This window comes from Perissodus microlepis, chromosome 5, assembly GCF_051167445.1.
Source record: "Perissodus microlepis isolate ML-2025 ecotype Zambia chromosome 5, ASM5116744v1, whole genome shotgun sequence".
Taxonomy (NCBI): Eukaryota; Metazoa; Chordata; class Actinopteri; order Cichliformes; family Cichlidae; genus Perissodus; species Perissodus microlepis.
The window spans coordinates 2,036,939-2,056,474 of NC_140465.1; the positions used below are offsets into that span (position 1 = coordinate 2,036,939).

The 19,536-nt window shown below is 41.4% G+C and overlaps 1 protein-coding gene across 1 annotated transcript in view; it reads left to right on the forward strand.

The window, feature by feature from the left end:
• The window catches only part of cntn2 (contactin 2), a 77,925-nt gene that overhangs the window by 46,002 nt on the left and 12,387 nt on the right, over window positions 1–19,536 (forward strand). The window contains exons 13-16 of the mRNA XM_084927371.1: window positions 5,401–5,576; window positions 15,494–15,614; window positions 16,392–16,550; window positions 19,237–19,386. Coding sequence (XP_084783497.1) covers window positions 5,401–5,576; window positions 15,494–15,614; window positions 16,392–16,550; window positions 19,237–19,386 — 606 coding nt within the window. The remainder of the gene's footprint in view (window positions 1–5,400; window positions 5,577–15,493; window positions 15,615–16,391; window positions 16,551–19,236; window positions 19,387–19,536) is intronic.

The following is a 19,536-nucleotide window of genomic DNA, read 5'->3' on the forward strand; positions in this document are numbered from 1 at the left end:
GGGCATTAACAGGAAAAGGGGGCACAAAGAAATACTTTTCGTTCTTATTCTCATTTAAAATGTCTCGCTTTTATTAAAGAATTATCTGAATCTTACAACCAAAGTTTTTATCTGATGTACAACGTATTGAAATCATACATATACCATCAAGACTGCACATCACTGTCACAACAGCGTTTGATTTCATTCAAAGGCTTTATGACTTTTCCTACAATACCTGGTGGGCCAAGAAAAAAAAAACATCGGCCCATAAAAACGAAAAATCACCATCGGCCCACCGGGCAAATGCCCGGTATGCCCGATGGCCAGTCCAGCTATGCACTGAGCGATACCAGTTATCGTGTCTACATCTGCCCCACACATTCTTACATTTTCACTGATATTTCTGCAGGTTTCTACATAATTATTCAATCAGTAAAAGACTTTTAATTATATTAATCCCAAATAATAATCAAACCCAACATTAACCCTCCAGATAAGCTGGAGAGGAAATGGTGTCTCATTTATTTAGAAGTTCTTCATTTGGAAAAAACGAGTTTGTTTCTCGATTTAAAAAACGCCCTCTGTAAGGCCAGGACATGTTGCACCGCTGACTGAAGAAAACAAGAAAAAGCCCAGGCTGACAGTCAGGGTTGGCCCAGCAGTGCTCTTTCTTTAACCTTAACTAGCAATGACTGTATGAATTTCTTCACAAATAAAATTTAAAGCATTAAAGAAAAAACACAGCTCATAGATGTCTCATTACCTACAGCTACTATTGATATTCATTCACTCTTTCTCTGTTTGATCTTACTGAAGGAAATCACTTCCTCCAAACCATCAACGAGTCTACAACACTGCTCAACAAAGTCCTTAATTGATTAATGCATCAATCTTAAATATGATCTATCTCTATTAATGGGCAACGTAACACAGGCCTTTAAGGTGGAAGTAATTAAACTATTACTTAAAAAGTCATCACTTGGCCCAGTGTCTTAGCTAATTATAGGCCAACCTGCATTCTTTTATTTATCTCAAAAATCCTTGAAAGAGTGGTTGTCAAACAGCTAGCTAATCATCTGCTGAGGGATTGTTTATTTGAAGAGATTCAGTCAGGCTTCAGAGCTCAGCACAGCAACAGTCTTAGTCTCATTAATCTAATAGATCCAGTTTGTACATGTAAATGGAGAGTCCTCTTCACACTGGTTAATTATGGAGCTCCACAGGGTTCAGTGCTAGGACCAGTTCTGTTCACATTATAAACAGAATTGATGCCTTAGGCAGCATCATCAGAAGGCACCAAGATGGCAGCAGCATGTCTCCCTGTTGAATGTCTGCTTTGAATTTGTGAGGTATTTTCTTTGTTTTTTAAATGGATTTTAGTTTTCTCCAACAAGCTTTTGAAGAGTATTTTAAACTATTCTGTAAATGATTGGAAAGTGGCCTATTTATTGGGACCTCTGCTACTACCAGAAGCCCCGAAAAGTCTACCTTGATTGACTTGATTTTGACAAATGTTCCTCATAAATCTTCATCCTGTCTTTTGTAACGACTTAAGTGACCACTGTGTTGTTGCTGTTATTAGAAATACTAAGGTGCCCAAGTCACAACATGGTATTATTTTTATTTTTAATGAGCAAGCATTTTATCATGATTTGTCAAACTACGACTGGAAGAAAATAGGATTGATCCCTGATGTAGAACTAGCGTGGGCAGTCTTTAGGGATGGGTTTATGCAAATGTGAATAAAAATGCTCCATTAAGCAGATAAAAGGTCGTGAAAACCCCTGGTTCTCCTCAGAGCTGGCAGATATCATTCATGAGCCAAAGCGAGGAAAACCGGCTCTCCCACTGATTGGCTTCTTTTCAGACAACTAAGAAACAAATGTACTTCCTCTATTAAGAAAGCTCAATCAGAATATTATCTGTCTGTCACCACTGAGAACCTAAATAATCCACAGAAGTTCTGGAAAATCATTAAGTCTCTTTCAGTGAGTAAAAGCTCCCACGCTCTACCCACCTATGTTTTTAAAGATTCTGTTCCTGTTTATGACAGGAAGGAGATGATGAATTGCTTTAACAAGCACTCTATATCTTCTGAGTCCTTGTTTGACTCTCTGAACCCAGTCTCTGTAAAATCCTGCACAAACCTTCCGGTGTACACTGGTCAGCCATTTAACTTTGTTCCTTTCTCTGTGCAGGAAGTCCATGAATGATAGGTTTGCTAGCACAGACCTATTGCTGGAACGCCAAGACAATTCTACTACAACAGCAAAAGCATGAGACACCAGGCTGAACTCTAAGTAATCTCATGCACGAGGGAGAGGAGCGTGATGAGCGCTGTTCCTGACGCTCGAACCCCAGTCGCTCTCAGTTAGCTCCCCCGTAACACTGCTCTTTATTGTGGTTACATGAATATGCATAGGTTCATTAACATATGACGTCATACACAGGCATGCATGCGAACAAAGAGTACCATCTGTGCATATGTGTAGGTATGTGTGTGTGTGGGGGGGGTGACCCTGTGAAGACTCCCCAGACCTGCTGGTGCCAGGAGTCCAGCGGTCCACCTAAACAAAGGGCTCTTATACTTAAACAGAAACAGAGTAGGTGTCCTCCTACACCATAAATCAGTAAGAGAAGGTATGACCTCTCTCATGACCTTAGGCTGTATGTGCATGCCAGAGCACTCTGGCACAGAGTCTTTGCAGACTGCTAAGGATCAGACATCCTGTCAATATGCAATCGTTTATATAACTCTAAGCATATATGAGTATACATTTCTAAGCATAAATGACAATCAACAATATAAACCTAACAATGAAGCTCTTCAAGTATTAGATCATTGAAAATCTTCAGGACCAGACTTAATAGAGTCTTACTTTGTGAAACTGGCAGCTGATTTTGTGGCGTCTCACAACACGTTTCAACCTCACACTGGATACGAATGAAATTCCCTCAGTATGGAAATCAGCTTTTGTTGTTCCTCTATTAAAAGGGGGCGACCCAGCAGCGTTAACTAATTACAGACCAATATGTAATCTATCTGTGCTGGCCAGAGTTCTTGAAGCTCTTGTGTGTGAGCAGTTAAAGGAGCACTTGATAAGAAACAACACTGTGCCTCCCTTTTTATTGATTTGTCAAAAGCATTTGACACTGTTGATCGTTGTATTTCAAAACTTAGACTCTTCCAGTCAGGACTCTGAGAGCAGTGGATGGTTCTCAAACGACCTCAGTAACAGGACTCAGTGCATTAAATCTGACGGTCTATGTTCTGACTTTGTTACAGTGCCACAGGGTTCTGTATTAGGTCCCCTTGTATTTATCATTTACGTAAACAATCTTAGTCTACATGTGCCAGATGCAAACTTGCACTTCTATGCTGATGATACAGTTATTTACAGCTGTGGTTCAACTCTTGTCCAAGCCATCGACTCCTTGCAGAAAGCCTTTTCTGCTGTCCAGCACTCATTACTTCAGCTTAAACTTCTCAACGCAGACAAAACAAAGCTCATGTTGTTTTCTAAATCAAGGAGATGAGCCCAAACAATCCCATCAGTAACCACTCTTGAAGGTAATAAAATAGAGTTGGTTCACACCTATAAATATCTGGGAATCTTAATTGATGACTCGCTCACCTTCAAACCACATGTAGAGAATCTTGTGAAAAACCTGAAGTTAAAACTGAGATTTTATTTTCAAAATAAGTTGTGTTTCTCTTTTAATACAAAGAAGCGGCTTGCTGCTGCAACATTCTTGCCTGTGCTGGATTATGGTGATATTCTATATATGAATGCTTCTGCTCAGTGTCTTCGAATGGTTGATTCTGTGTATCGTGCTTCTCTGAGGTTCATCACTAACCGTAAATTTCAGACTCACCACTGTGAGTTATACTCTCAGGTAGGACGGCCTGCTTTGGTAAGTCGGAGGAACTCTCATCTATACAGTTTTATATATAAGGCGATACTTGGGTTGCTGCCTTCTTATATATGTTCCCTGCTTGCAGTGAAACGTGCTGGTCGGTATTCTCTTCGTCCGCATGGTTACTTGTTGCTTTCTGTTCCATTTGCCCGAACTGAACTTGGTAAAAGAGCTTTTGTCCATTCAGCAGCCTCAGCTTGGAACAAACTGCAGAAGGAAAATGACTGAATTCATTTCATTAAGTGCTTTTAAATCTAAACTACGAATCCTTGAGGCCAAGTCCATAACATGCAACTGTTTCAATTAGATTTTATTGTCGTTTTAACTATTTTTTTATTTTTATTTGAATTTTATTGAATTTTACTGAATTTTATTGAATTTTATTGAATTTTATTTTATTTTATTTATTTATTTATTTATTTTTTCATTTATTTTTCCATGTGTGTTGTTGCTGCCTGTGTTTAAAGGAGTCATACTGTGAGACACCTGCTGCTGCCTATCTTGGCCAGGTCTCCTTTGAAAAAGAGGTTTTTAATCTCAGTGGGATCTTCCTGGTTAAATAAAGGTTAAATAAAAATAAAATACGTTTTCACTGCTATGCAGATGACACCCAGCTCTATCTGTCCATGAAGCCAGATAACACACACCAATGAGTTAAACTGCAGGAATGTCTTAAAGACATCAAGACCTGGATGGCCGCTAACTTTCTGCTTCTTAATTCAGATCAAACTGAGGTTATTGTACTCGTGTTAGTGTTTAGTGAGTGCTGAAGGAGAACCCAAATGCAGACACAGGCAGGCAGAAAAAAAGGCGAGGAAGAAAACTCACATACACAATAATTAGCAACGAGAGACAAACAAAGGCTTCTCAAAAAAGCTCAAGAAATCTAAAATCCCCGAATCTAAAAAGAAATAACAAACACAAAACAATGGGTCCGCACCCTAAAAAGACACTTCCTCTGGATTGCATTACACTTGGCTTTTTCTCAGTTGGGATCTGACAGATAGCCAGCCCAAATAACACAGACATATCACAACATTTTAAAGCTACCCCACAAAGTGGGAGAAACGTTTCATCACTCATGCATGAACAGAATCCACTCTTTGGGGTTTGCTTACCTGGATTACCTGGAGTATCAGCATATTTTAAAGCTACATTTCTTTTGCTGTATGGATTTAGGAGCACCATCATGTTGGATTACTTGCTCTAGAGGTTGGTAGGAGCTGTGCTTTGAACTGTATGTTTCCTCCATTCGTTTTTTGTACTAACATAAGCTGACTGTGTGGAAATACTGGGACCTGGTGTGATCATAAAACTAGGTCCTGATTGGCCATCCTTTGTGAGAATGTCTTGCATCCTTTTATCCTTAAGCATTTGAATGGTACACAAGAACATCTATGAATACATTTTCCAAACTGTCAGACTTGTTTATTTTTTATTTTGGTATCTTCAGACATTTGGACAAGGTCTTGCTAATCATAACTATTTACCCCCTCACAGATGCCACCAAGATCACGCTGGCCCCTTCTAATGCCGACATAAATCAGGGCGAGAATGTGACGCTCCAGTGCCATGCCTCCCATGATGCAGCTATGGATCTTACCTTCACATGGTCTCTCAATGGTGTCCTTTTGGACCTGGAGAACTCTGCTGGGCCTTACCATCGGGTGGAGGGGGTGAGTCCTATAATGTTTTTGCTGAAAAGAAGGTTCTTGCGAAGATACTGCAGCTTGCCTACCAATCGGAAGGATGGTCGATCGATCTCCAGCTCCTCCTGTCTCTGTGTCAAAGTATTCCTGGGCAAAATACTGAAGCATGAGTGTGTATGCTTGGATGTATGTGACTTGTAGTAGAAAGAACTCTGAGTATTTAAATGGAGTGCTATATTAGTACCAGTGCAGGTTTGAAAGCCTGCAGAAAATTCTGATTTGGTAACTTCTATCATTCACTCTTGAGACTGTGATATTTAACTTTTAGCTTCATCAAGGTTTCAAGACACTATCTCTACTTTCAAGATTAGGCTTCAAACTTTCCTTTTTGCTAAAGCATATAGTTAGGGCTGGACCAGGTGACCCTGAATCCTCCCTTAGTTATGCTGCAATAGACGTGGGCTGCCGGGGATTCCCATGATGCACTGGGTGTTTCTTCTTCACTCACTATGTGTTAACAGACCTCTCTGCATTGAATCATACCTGCTATTAATCTCTGTCTCTCTTCCCCAGCATGTCTTTATCCTGTCTTCCTTCTCTCACCACAACCAATCACAGCAGATGGCCCCGCCCCTCCCTGAGCCTGGTTCTGCCGGAGGTTTCTTCCTGTTAAAAGGGAGTTTTTCCTTCCCACTGTCCCCAAAGTGCTTGCTCATAGGGGGTCATATGATTGTTGGGTTTTCTCTGTATGTATTATTGTAGGGTCGACCTTACAATACAAAGCACCTTGAGGCGACTGTTGTTGTGACTATATACATAAAATTGAATTGAGTTGAACTTAGACAGCACAGAAAATAGCAGCACAAATTTCAGTTTTGAGTTTTTATTGGTGCTTTAGGCTAACCCTGTGCCATGGCGAGTAGCACTGTTACCTCGCAGAATGAAGGTCCTAGGTTCAAATCCGTCATCTGCCTGGAGTTTGCATGTTCTTCCCGTGTTTGTGTAGGTCCTCCTTTTGGTAGCTAGCTTCTTCCCACAGTCTGAAGACATGCCATTAGTAGTTAGGTAATAGGTGAGTCTAAATTTCCCATGAGTGTGAATGGCGTTGTGACAAACTGGTCACCTGTTAGCTACCTGTCCTCAGTGAGGAGAGCTTTAAAAGCAGAGCCAAAGGTGATTGGTAAAATCAGATTTAAACCATTCCAGTGCAGTCCCTCTGATGCCCACTAAGTCCTACAGCCAGGAGATAAGGACACCATAATACATGATATCAAAAGCAGAACCGAGGTCTAAAAGTACTAAAACAGCAGATTTCGCGGAGTCAGTAATAGTTAAGAGGTCATTTCAGAATTTTAATTGCTGTGATGTGCTTTCCATCTTGATGCATGCTCAGTCATCCATGTAACAAAGAGCTGATTCTGTTCATCAGGGCGTCGCGTTTTCACTCATCAGGTGGCTTCTTCAGTCTCAGCTGACTGCAGGTTTCCAACCTTATAAACAGGACATTTGCACAGTGACTGAAACCAGTCCTTTGAAGGAACAATGGGCTGGGAGGTCAGTTTCACGATCAATCATATGCAGACGGTGAGTTTTCCTTCAGTAAGGGGGGACATTGATGATGTACTGTAAACCAGTGCATATGGATCAGCTTGACACATCCACAGAAGCACAAACTGGGTGTCATCAGATGCAGTGCCCAGTGAAGCAGAAGAATATCACATCAAGTAAATGTAGTTATCCCAGCTGGGAGGGCACCCAACGAAAGCTCCAGGCCGTCCAGGAGAGAAGGACAACTGCTGCCTAAGAGAAAACCCTTAGTGATCCCTTGTAGCCCCTTTTCCAGTCGTACATACTCAGATTGCTTGGATGAGTGACATTTTTTCAGGGCTAAATCCTCCCCTTGGCAAATTCTCGCTGTCACCATATCACCTGTCCCGAATTCAAGATCCAATTTAGGATAGGCTTTCAATTAGAACCTGCAAGCTTCTATTTCTGTTCATAATGTTCCATGGCCACATTTCAAAGCTCATCACTAAAGAAATATATAGGTAGGAAATGTGTGCCTTTGGTGTTTTCAGCTCCTCTTTTCCACAAATGGACCGCTGACCAGCAGTCCATCCTGTTTCTGTGTTTTCTCTTTTTCTACGTATGGTTTCTGCTTTTCCTGTTCATAAGGCACTCAAATCTTAAAGTCAGGGTAAGTCAACATAAAGCTGGCATTCAAGATGGTGTTCTCAAAGTCTCGTCTGTTTTAAGTCACATTTGTGCTCCTGTTAACAAGTGCTTCATCCTCTGAGCTGCATCAGCCTCCATCTCTTTATGCTGTCCATTCACCATCCTGGTCTCCAGAGGCCCTGCAACCTTCTCGCAGGCCCTCCTCTCTCTCTAGCCTTTCTGCAGACTCTCATACTTGCCTCTCTCCTGATCTATGCCAGCCCTCCAGCCTGGTCTCAGGCTCTCACACTCGCCCGCTTGCTTATCATGGAAACACAAAGACTTTAGATGCAACTGAAAAGCCTATTAAACCTTCCTGCAGAGAGATTTTCCAGGTGATGCTATTTCTGAGAATTGATTGGTCAGTAGGCGGTGATTTCATGCCTAGCCTGCTCGTCTGAGTTTACACTGAAGTTACTGGGATAAGCCAAAATCCAGGCCTCTGGTCACACATGTCACACATCACACACACAAATGAATCCAGATAAAAGAAAGAGATCCACTTGTTTCTCCAATTAAATGCTAGCAAACACTGCATGTAGCTTCAGTATTTGTATGTGGGATAAAGTCTAAATAAATAGGTTACACACACAGATCTATGAAGGATGCAGTGAATGTTAGTTTGAGCTTTGAAGTATTTGTGGATAATCATAATAAAAAAGGAATATCACCAGAATTGCACCATAATCCTTTTTTTTAAACAGGGCTTTGATCGTGAAACGTGTGGTGGAAGTTTAATTAACAGAGTCCACAGACACGGTCAGCTGTAATCGACACCTTTATTCTGGTGTGGGTGAGAGCGAGTGGGCCTTCAGCAGGGCGCTGCTACGCTGGTCCCCCCCAAGGTGCCAAGAACAAAAGGCTCCACCATCTGTTTAACCCGATACACGGTGCCCGGATGTCTCCAACTGTCTCACGACCGTGTGCAATAAACACATATGTGATATAATCAATAAATAGGTATTTCCATCACACAGATGTGCAGTGACCCAGTCTGTTCAGTGTTTGGTTCACAGCTCGGCAGCTTGTCTGAAACAAGCGTCACAGAAAACTGCTGCTCCATGAAAATGTAGTTTCACCTGAATTTATTTTGTAAAGAAACCAAAATTCCAAAACACTGAAAGAAACTATAATAATAAATAATAATACATTTTATTTATAGGCGCCTTTCAGACCCTCAAGGTCACCTTACAGTAGCACGTAAACAATACCATAAAAAAACATAAGAAAAATGTATATATAGCAAACATGGCAGATAAAATTTAGACATAAACAGTCATAAAAGTATAAAAGCAAATATAAAAACTGAGCAAGGTAAAAATGGCCTAAGACAGATCAGGTGTATGCAATTCTAAACAGATGGGTTTTGAGTAGTGATTTAAAAGTGGTGAGACAGTGTGTGGTCCGGAGAACAAGTGGAAGTGCATCCAAAGTCTCGGGGCAGAACAACTAAAGGCTCTGAGTCCAGTGGTAGTCAGGCGAGCAGGTGGAACTGACAGAAGGGAAGCTGAAGAAGAGCGGAGTGTACAAAGGGGCGAGTATGTGTGGAGAAGATCGGATAGATATGGAGGAGCGAGGTTATGAAGCGCTTTGAAAGTGAGAAGCAGGATCACGTAATTGACACGGAGGTGAACTGGGAGCCAATGGAGCTGTTTAAGAACAGCTGTTATATGTTCAGTGGATCTAGTTCTGGAAATAATACGAGCAGCTGTGTTTTGAACCAACTGCAGTTTATGGAGGGATTTATGAGATTTATTTAGAGAAGAGAATTACAGCAATCCAGACCAGATGTGACAAGAGCACTGACAAGTATGGCGGTACTGTGTGGTGTGAGTGAGGGACGAAGACGGTTAATATTACCGAGATGAAAGTGATATTATTTATATGTGCTGTGAAGGACAGAGTGCTGTCGAGGATGACACCAAGACTCTTAACCTGAGGGGAGGGCGTGACATCAGAGTTATCGATGGATAACGAAAGACTGGTTGGAACTGTAGTCAGTTTTGATCTGGTGCCTATTAAAATGAATTCTGTTTTATTGCCATTAAGTTTAAGAAAGTTGTGAGTAAACCAGACCTTGATTTCACTTAAACAGTCAGAAATGGATGTGGGTGGGAGAGTAGCTGTGGGTTTGGAGGATAGGCAGAGCTGGGTGTCATCTGTGTAGCAGTGAAACTGGATGTTATGCTTCCTAAAAATATTACCTATGGGTAGGAGATAGATGATAAAAAGTAAAGGACCCAGGACAGAGCCTTGGGGTACACCGGAATTAACTGGAGTAGATACTGATCTGTGAGGGAGTAACTGAACAAACTGTGAGCGGCCAGAGAGATAAGAAGTAAACCAGGCGAGTGCTGTACCATTGATGCCAATAGATGCTAATCTGTGAAGGAGGATGCAGTGGGAGATAGTATCGAAAGCTGCTGTAAGGTCAAGGAGAATGAGGATGGATATAAGTCCAGAGTCAGCTGCAAGCAGAAGATCATTGGTGATTTTTGCTAGGGCTGTTTCTGTGCTGTGACATGAACGGAAGCCGGACTGAAACTGTTCGTACGAGTTATTTCCAATGAGATGATGATGAACCTGTGCAGCCACTATCTTTTCAAGAATCTTTGCTAGGAAAGGGACATTTGAAATTAGCCTGAAATTTTTTAGATTGGAGGGATCTGAACCGTTCTTTTTCAGTGTTGGGGTTATTATTGCAGTTTTAAGAGAAGAAGGAACAGAACCAGATATAAGAGAGGAGTGTACGATATTAGCAATCAGTGGGGCAAGAGACGGGAATGAGAGTTTGACAAGATTAGCCGGCAGTGGATCAAGTTTGCACGATGATGATTTTAAGTTAGTAATTATGGAAGATAGCTGAGTTATTGTGGGACTCAGCTATCGTGGCTCAAGAGTTGGGTGTTCGTCTTGTTATCGGAAGGTTGCCGGTTCGAGCACCGGCTCGGACAGTCTTGGTCGTTGTGTCCTTGGGCAACACACTTCACCTACCGTCTACTGGTGATGGCCAGAGGGGCCGATGGCGCGATATGGCAGCCTCGCTTCTGTCCCAGGGCAGCTGTGGCTACGGCTGTAGCCTCCACTAGTGTGTGAATGTGAGAGTGAATGAATAGTGGTATTGTAAAGCGCTTTGAGGGGTCCCGAAAAGCGCTGTATAAATGCAATCCATTATTATTATAAGTTCAAAATTGGACAGAGAGGATGACAGCTGAGAAGGACAAAAAATGCAGAACAATTGATCATATCACAGCACGAGGGCAATTGTTGATGAAGATTCTCAATCTTGGTGTAAAAAAATCCATAAATTTGTTGCAAACTGCGGCAGAGTGTGCATGTATGGCAAAGGTATCTGGGGGTTTAACAATATTATGCAATGTAGAAAACAAAGTGTGAGTGTTTCCTTCAGCGGATTCAATAACAGAGGTGTAGTAGGCAGATTTAGCATGATGAATAGCTTCTTTATAGTGTTGTATATGACTGAGATACATGTCCTTGTGAATAGTAAGTCCTGTTTTCCTGGAGAGACGTTCTAGGCAGCGTCCAGTAGCTTTAAGTTGGCGAAGTTCAGATGAGTACCATGGCGCAGAGCGAGAGAAAGAAACAGTTCGAGTTTTTTGGGGAGCCAAGGTATCTAAGAGGTTGATAGGTTCATTGTTATAGTGAGATACCAGGTCGTCTATGGAAGCAGAGCCATCAATGGTAGGTAAGTTATTAATGCCATGGGAAAGAGCTGATAGATCAATGCCCCTAATATTTCTAAAAGTAATTGAGCGGTTTTGTTTATTTTTGTATAGTGGGAGACTAACACTGAATAAAACTAATTTATGGTCTGAAAAATGCCAATTCAGCACAATTCTTAGGGGTGACACCAATGCAGCAAACAAGATCCAAAATGTGTCCTGTGGAGTGGGAACGTCCATATATTGGTGTAAGCCAAAATTGTCCAGACAGGATATAAAATCTCTTGTGACTGAGTTTGATGTGTTGTCCATGTTAAAATCGCCCAGCAGTAGTTATATTTGGAGATAAGAGCAGGGTTTCAGCGAGAAAGTTAGAAAAAGCAGTTAAAAAGTCAGAGTTGATTTTAGGTGGACTGAACTGCTATAGGCGATCTAGTTTATTTTACTTCATTAATGAATATAACGGTGGCATAATTCACAGTATCTGACAACAGGCCAGCAAGGTATAGGCTTTTAAATGAGATTAATGTCTATTTCACGTCCCTGCTCCTTATATTTAACTGTTTCATGTAAGTTGATGTAATAAGATGTTGCTATAAAGGTCTAGCTCACCTTGCGGCTCTTTAGTCCTTATACTGCGGCTCCGCGTGGTTTGGGAAAAGTATTTAGCTGAAGTGTATTTTATTTATGTTAGTTCTTTTTTAACTTGTAGTTCTAAATTGGAAGATTATTGTGATATTAAAATATAAAAATAAAATTATATTCTATTATTTTTTTTCTCAAAATAAGCGTCACACTTGCGGAAGCTGGTGTACCCGCCAAAACGCCTGCATTTATCGAGACTTTCAACCCCAGGTAGGTAAATTATGGATCTTCGGATCCACATTATGTCAGCAGCTGTTCTCCACCATGAACTATGTTAAAAACAAACGCCGCTCACGCCTCACAGATGACAGCTTACAGTCCTGTAAAGATGAAAGTGACTTCGTACAGCCCCGACCTGCAGACGCTGTGTTCAGAGGTTCAGGAGCAGAAGTCCCGTTGTAAACATATCACGGCAGACCCGACGATGTTTGCATGAACACGCTTTACAGCTTCTCTTTATTGACCACTTTTCACACACGGCTGCTGACACACACAGCCGGCTGTAGCTTTGCAGCTCACAGCCCGACACACACCAACAACAACACAACAGCACAGACGTTAAGGCGGCGAGGCGTGATCGCGGGTGCCGCTCAGGTGAGTCCGCCTCCCCTGCAGCGGCGCTGCAGACCACGCCCCGCCACACACATTAACCAGGTAAAATACATATTTAGGCAGAATTCTGCAAATATCTATTTTTTATATCTTTTTTTTATATATATATATCTTTTTTCCACATTATTTTTTAAAAGCCAGGTCAAGGCTCCAAAAGCCCAAAGGAGATATAAGGGTGGCGGCTCACAACAGTTTTTGTTTGCTGGATCATTTTAGTTCAGCTTTCCTTTTGTTATGTTTGTTTAAGAGTTCAAAATGTGTTAATTACATAAATAAAATGTAATTTTCTCTGTAGCACTTCATGGATTTCATAAGCAACACACCTTAGTTGTTCACACAAAGCATAAAGGTAAAAAACAATATATACAGTGTTATCTTCATTTTAGATGTCAGAAAGTATTTGCGGCTCCCAGAGTTTTCTTTTGCGTGGAAACCGGCTCCAAACGGCTCTTTGGGTCTTAAAGGTTGTGACCCCTGAACTAGCTTAAAACTGGCTGCAGTGTCTTGGCTAGCTATTGTCAGGGCTAAGGATATGCTGCATACCTAGCTGTTCTTTAGCATGTTTAAGTTCCAGTTTCATTGAAGCTTTTGAATGCACATGACCTGAGCACTGAAGAAATAGCATGTTTTCCTCATAATAAATATGTTCTTTGTATTAAACCTCCAGTACCGATATCACTTATCCAGTCGCTTTCCCTCAGCTTTCACTCTGGGTTCTTGGTCTGTGCAGATGCTTGCAAAGAACTGAAGTTGTGTTATCAGCATATGCAGTTGTTTCGGTCCTGGATGCTTTCCCACGTTTTTTATCTCGTCCGTTTGCACAATAAAAATAAATGTCCATGTCCACGTTCTGGACTGCGTCACTGTTTTTCTCCTCTGACACCCGAAATGAAATCAGCTGATCAGAGTGAGAGCGCAAGAACTGATAAGTGGGAATTGGACTACTGGGAACCAGTTTTCTTCAAGAATCCGATTCCCCAAATATACTCAGAATGACCGAACTGCACTTAGACTCATTAGTGTGAATGCTTGTAAAAGCATTCACAGTATTGTTCTTCTAATCTTTATTATTCCGTTTTATCTATTCCGTACGTTTTTTGTACTCTATCTCCTTCAAAACCGTTCAACTTAGAAAAACCATTCAAACACCATTAGATTCCTCTTCTTTTGGACATGACTGCTTCTATTTTTCTCATTTTTAACATTTATATTTTTAAAATTATTCAACTTTATTCAACAAAAATTTCCCATGTATTTCAATGGAGAGACCCTTCAAATTCTCATTCAACTTACTCCTCTTTAAACTGTATCTACTTCCACATACATTGACGTAGAGCCTCCATTCAAACTTTAAAACGAAGACAAGACATTCAACTATTCAACTTGTATTTATCTTTTCAATATCTATTATACTTTTTCTTCAGTTCCAGTTTAAGTTTCATCCTTTTTTTTCAGCCGTTTCAGAGTTTATAATGGGTGTGTATGGGACGGAATGTTGCCGCTAGAGTGAGACAGCTCAACTGCTAGAGTGAGAGGAGGGGGGGAATTTATCTTAAAATATTTTCTTAAAACTGCTGCTGTGTCCGCAGCGTTTGCTCTACAAGTATGATTTTACCCTCAAAACGTAGCCATCGCTGTACTCTTTCATCCAATGTGTTTATTATTGTAATAGGTGTTATGGTTCTTTCATAAATGTCACCAATGCACAGCCTCCTCCTTCCAACTCTTCCATAGACTCTAATGTTAAAATGGCTCAGAAGGTTCGTTTGAAAATCAGAAGTACATGGTGTCTTTCCACTGTCACTACGTCCATATAATAAACTCCACAGGCATGAAAACTGAGAATTCAGTAGACTAGACATTGCTGTCGCTCACGGTGAAAGAATTTCGTCAATACGACTTGTACTTTTCATTTGGGAGCGATTTGTTTCGGCCTGACTTTTCTGTTCATTTTAAGCAGCAAAAGTGAGGCGCATGTCTGTGTCCGTGTGTATGGAGCCATTGGGTGCAGTCACTATAGCAACCAGGCTCACACCCGCCTGCTTAACGAGCTCTGCCTGCCACTGTGCCAAGATTCATCTTAAACACTTCTCTTTCAACTGCTGCTGTGTCCACAGTGTTTGCTCTACAGCCATCATTTTACCCTCAAAACGTCGCCAATGTTGCTCTCTTTTCAACACCGTGTTTTTCAAAGCTCAGACTTTTAAATTTTTTAAACTGTGTGGATCCAAGCGGAGGGATCACATTTTAGTCATTCAGTGATTCAAAGAATATGAACTTTTAATATTCATTCAGATGTTTTCTGACTCTAAATGTTCTTTTCTCATTTCTTAGGTTTTTCTAATTTACAATTAAAACATTTTCAGCTTTTTCTTCTGTGTAACCTTCAGCTTTTAGCAGTTCAGCACTTTTGTTTTCAGGTTAAATTCGGGTTTTTTTTTTTATCTCATTCAAAATTTTTAACTCAAAATTCAGCAATTAATTCATTTCAGTGCATACATTCAGATTCAAGCATTCACACTGCAGTTTCTTCAGAAAATGCACTTTCTAGTTTCATTTGTTTTCTTTCTCTCTCTGTGTGTGTGTGTGTCTGTGTGTGTGTGTCTGTGTCTGTGTGTGTGTGTGTGTGTCTGTGTGTGTGTGTGTCTGTGTCTGTGTGTGTGTGTGTCTGTGTGTGTGTGTCTGTGTCTGTGTGTGTGTGTGTGTGTCTGTGTGTGTGTGTCTGTGTCTGTGTGTGTGTGTCTGTGTCTGTGTCTGTGTGTGTGTCTGTGTGTGTGTGTGTCCTTTCAGAAGGAAAACACTGGTGACCTGTTGATTGTGAGGGCTCAGCTGAGCCAGGCGGGGACGTACGTGTGCACAGCTCAGACTGTGGTGGACAGCGCCGCAGCCTCAGCTAAGCTGGTGGTTCGAGGTAAAACAGCTGTCCTCTGATGTCATACTCTCACTACTCTGCATTTACATAATAAGGCCTGTTTTTGTTTTGCTATATAAAGCCCTTTGAGGTGACTGTTGTTGTGATTTGTATAAATAAACCTGAATTGAACTGAACATAGATTATAATGCTTGTGAGCATGAGTTTTAGACCACACTCAGGATATTGCCAAGCATTACCTGTGAGGGTCCCGTCTATGGACTCGTGTGATGTTTAGTTTGTGTTTAAGCTAACACTGCATGGGAAGACAGCTTCAGGGCAAAGAGACTCATATGATAGCTTTCTGTTTTAATGAAAGCAAATGTAATTAAACTCTAAAGACAGCACTTTATTCTATGCACTTGAGCATTTGATCTACCTTTCATCACATGTGAATCCAATCAGAATCCTAATAAACTCAGAACTTGTGTTTATTAAAGGCAACTCAAAGGTTTGGAAAGCTGCTGGACAAGAATAATCACAGAACAATGATAAGATAGGCAGTCACACAAAAGCAAGAAGATAATAGGAGGTGGATTTGTAAAGGAGAAAAGGGATCACAGGTTTTACTGGGGAGTAGCTCAACCTATACAGCTGTAATAAGTCTGGAGTTAGCATAGCGCCTCCTGGTGTTAAAGTAAGGATTTGGCATCTACGTAGCAGTAGGCAGACATCTGACATTTTGTGACGTGTGTTATGGTAAACCAACCTTTACTACTTTACTCTGTCGATGTGGAGATTGTGTCATATGTTTAAACTTGTCTCTGGTTTGAACAGGACCCCCGGGACCTCCTGGAGGTTTGTTGGTGAGGAACGTGGCTGAGACATCAGTGGAACTCAGGTGGAGCTGTGGTTACGATAACCACAGTCCTATCGGCAAATATGTCATCATGGGCCGCTCTCCTCTGTCGTCTGAGTGGAGGAAGATGAGGACAGGTGTGTGTGTCTTTAACCATACACCTGAACAAAAGGAGTATTCTTGTTGTGCTTCTAGTAATAACAAAAGCACAGTAATAACACTACCAACAATACAATGATAACAAGAATGCAGCAAAAGGATTTCATTCTCACGGAGTTTTTATCGATTGTTCTACGATGTCAGACTGATGTTGGTGTTCTCAGCTTTTTCATCAGATTCCTGCTCAGAGACTCAGTCAGTCAGTAGCACACACTCCAGCCTCTCCAACATTGTTATAAACAGTGTTGGGACTAACGCGTTATTAAGTAACGCGTTACAGTAACTACGTTATTATTGTGGTAACGAGCACGGTAACTAGTTATTATGCCAAATTCAGGAACGCGTTAGTCGTTACTGGGATTTAGATAGGCTCGTTATTCGTTACTTCGTGTGGTGGCTATCGCGGAGCTTCCACAGATTCAGTAACATTAGCAAGTGGTGGAGGCCAGCAGGTGGATGAAGGAAAAGGGAGGCAAGAGGAGAGACCCGAAGCGGCCGCCCATCCGAGTGTCAGGTGAACTGAACTTCAGGTAAGAAGTTATGACCTGCAGTCTATCTGGGTCAGATATAAACCAAGTTTAGGTGGAGTTTATTTTTGTTGTGCTGACTTTTTCGTACTGCGTGCTAGCTAGCATGACGGGGTTTCTATACAGCTGGGTGGTGCTATGTTACTGATGTTGAACTTTATTTTGTTCATACGGTTAATTATTAGAGTTGCCAACCGTTCCCTAAAAAACGGAACCGTCTCATATTCAGAGAAATTATTACGCGTTTCGTATTTAGGTGAAAAGGAACAGTTTGTCCCGGACTTCAGCTACAATGAAAAAGACACAAAGCTGGATTTATTCTGTGTCTTTGCTGCACAGCTGCCTCTTCTTCTCTCATTCTCTCCCCTCCCTCTCCTGTTGCTACTTTAATCATGAAACTGATCAATGATCAGCTGATCGGCTCTCTTGTTTATTTATCGTCCGCTTTGCGCCAGAAAGAGGAAACCAGCGGATGTCACGTTAAACAACAACAGCACGTTTGATCAGCCGTTGTTAGAATTTATTTAATATTACTTTCTAGTATCAGCTGATGTTTGCTGGAGCCACAGCTGTAAAGCTGCTGGTCATGATATCGGTTTGGATATGTGGTGAGAAACATGAAGATGAAACCAGGAGATGTCCTTACTGAATCATCAGAGCTGAACAGGTGATGGAGAAACAGGTTTACCTTTTAGGTGACATGAATGAGTTGAAGTTATGAACTGTTTCTGAGAGACAAATAACACCAGGATCCTTTTCTAAGTAGCTGACAGCTGGTAACTGTGCAGGGGCGGGTCTAGGAAAGTGTTGCCAGGGGGGCAGGTAGGACATTAACAGGGAGAGGGGGGCACAAAGAAATACTTTCTTATTCTCATTTAAAATGTCTCGCTTTTAATAAATAATTATCTGAGTCTTACAACAAACGATTGATAGATTGATACATATATACCATCAAGACAGTGTACATCACTGTCACAACAGTGTTTGTTTTCATTCAAAGGCTTTATGATTTTTGCTATAATGGTGGGCCGGTCTCTAGTCAAAATGCCCGGGCTGATTTTTTGTCCCAGTCCAGCCCTGTATGCAGCTCATCTGCAGTCTGGTGTTTCCTACATCTTCCTATTCGGAAGGCAGAATTTCTGAGTGCTGAGTACAATCAAAGCACCACGACTGCAGTTTTTGTGTTGGATGTAAAAAGCGCATATGACGCTGTAACGTAGGCTAGAATCATGGCGGTGGTAAACGACGGTCCAGGCGTGGGATTTCTCTCGTGGAAATATGCACATTATTTTTTCCTTTGGTAGGTGGCACAGTGCACTTATGGCAAGTAAGCAAGCTAGAAGACTGGCACTCTTGCTGGGTATCCAGTTAGCAACACATTAACAAGAGAAGTCTGAGTAAAACCAAAGTTACTTTCCCTAGTAACTAGTTACTTTGAAAGTAACGAGTAACTTGAAGTAACTGAGTTACTTTTGATGGAAGTAACTAGTAATGTAACTAAGTTACTAATTTAAAGTAACTTACCCAACACTGGTTATAAATAACTCTGTTTTCTCTTCTGTATTTATCATTTATCAGATCTTGTAGCTGACACACTGAGATGTTTGTCAGGACAGTTTTTACTGGAACTAAAAACTGTTAGAATGAAAGGTATACAGCCCTGAATCACATGCGTACAGTCACATACAGACACTTTATATTTTAAGGTAAAGACCCAGAGAAAAACCCCAACAATCAGATGAGCCCCTGTTAGCAAGCCCTCCGTGACGACAGCAAGGAAACCTGCAGCAGAGCCCGGCTGAGGGCAGACTCACACTGTGAAACAGGGAATAATGCTGAAGATGAAACTCAGACTGATGTGTAGACGTACAGGACGAGTGAAGATGGTGGCGATTCAAACATGTTGCTGTCCGTCTGCATGTCAGACTTCTTTAACACCTGCACGTTTCTGATTGAAGCGCATACATGAAACCTGTACAGCATTAGTATCAGTATACTTACACACTCATCAGGTCGGGTTGTTATTAAAGTGAACTGGGTGTGTCTGTGTTCATACATTAGCACAGTGTTGGTCAGTAAAACTTTCCTGTCAGTGTTTTTGATTGAAATAAACGTGTGCTTCCTCACTGTGCACCAGATCCAGTGAACATTGAAGGAAACGCAGAGTTAGCTCGTGTGACAGGACTGATTCCCTGGACGGATTATGAATTCCAGGTTATCGCCAGCAACATCTTGGGCAGTGGAGAGCCTAGCATGCCTTCCCACATCATTCGGACACTGCAAGCAGGTAAGTTGCACATTTGAGGTAGTTTAGACAGCTGTTCATGAACCAGATGTTTACATCAGAACCAGTGAGGGTCATCTGCCACTTTAGTAATGCTATTACTGGTTCGGACCCCCTTTTGCCTTCGGCGCTGCCTTAGTTCTTTCTGGCACA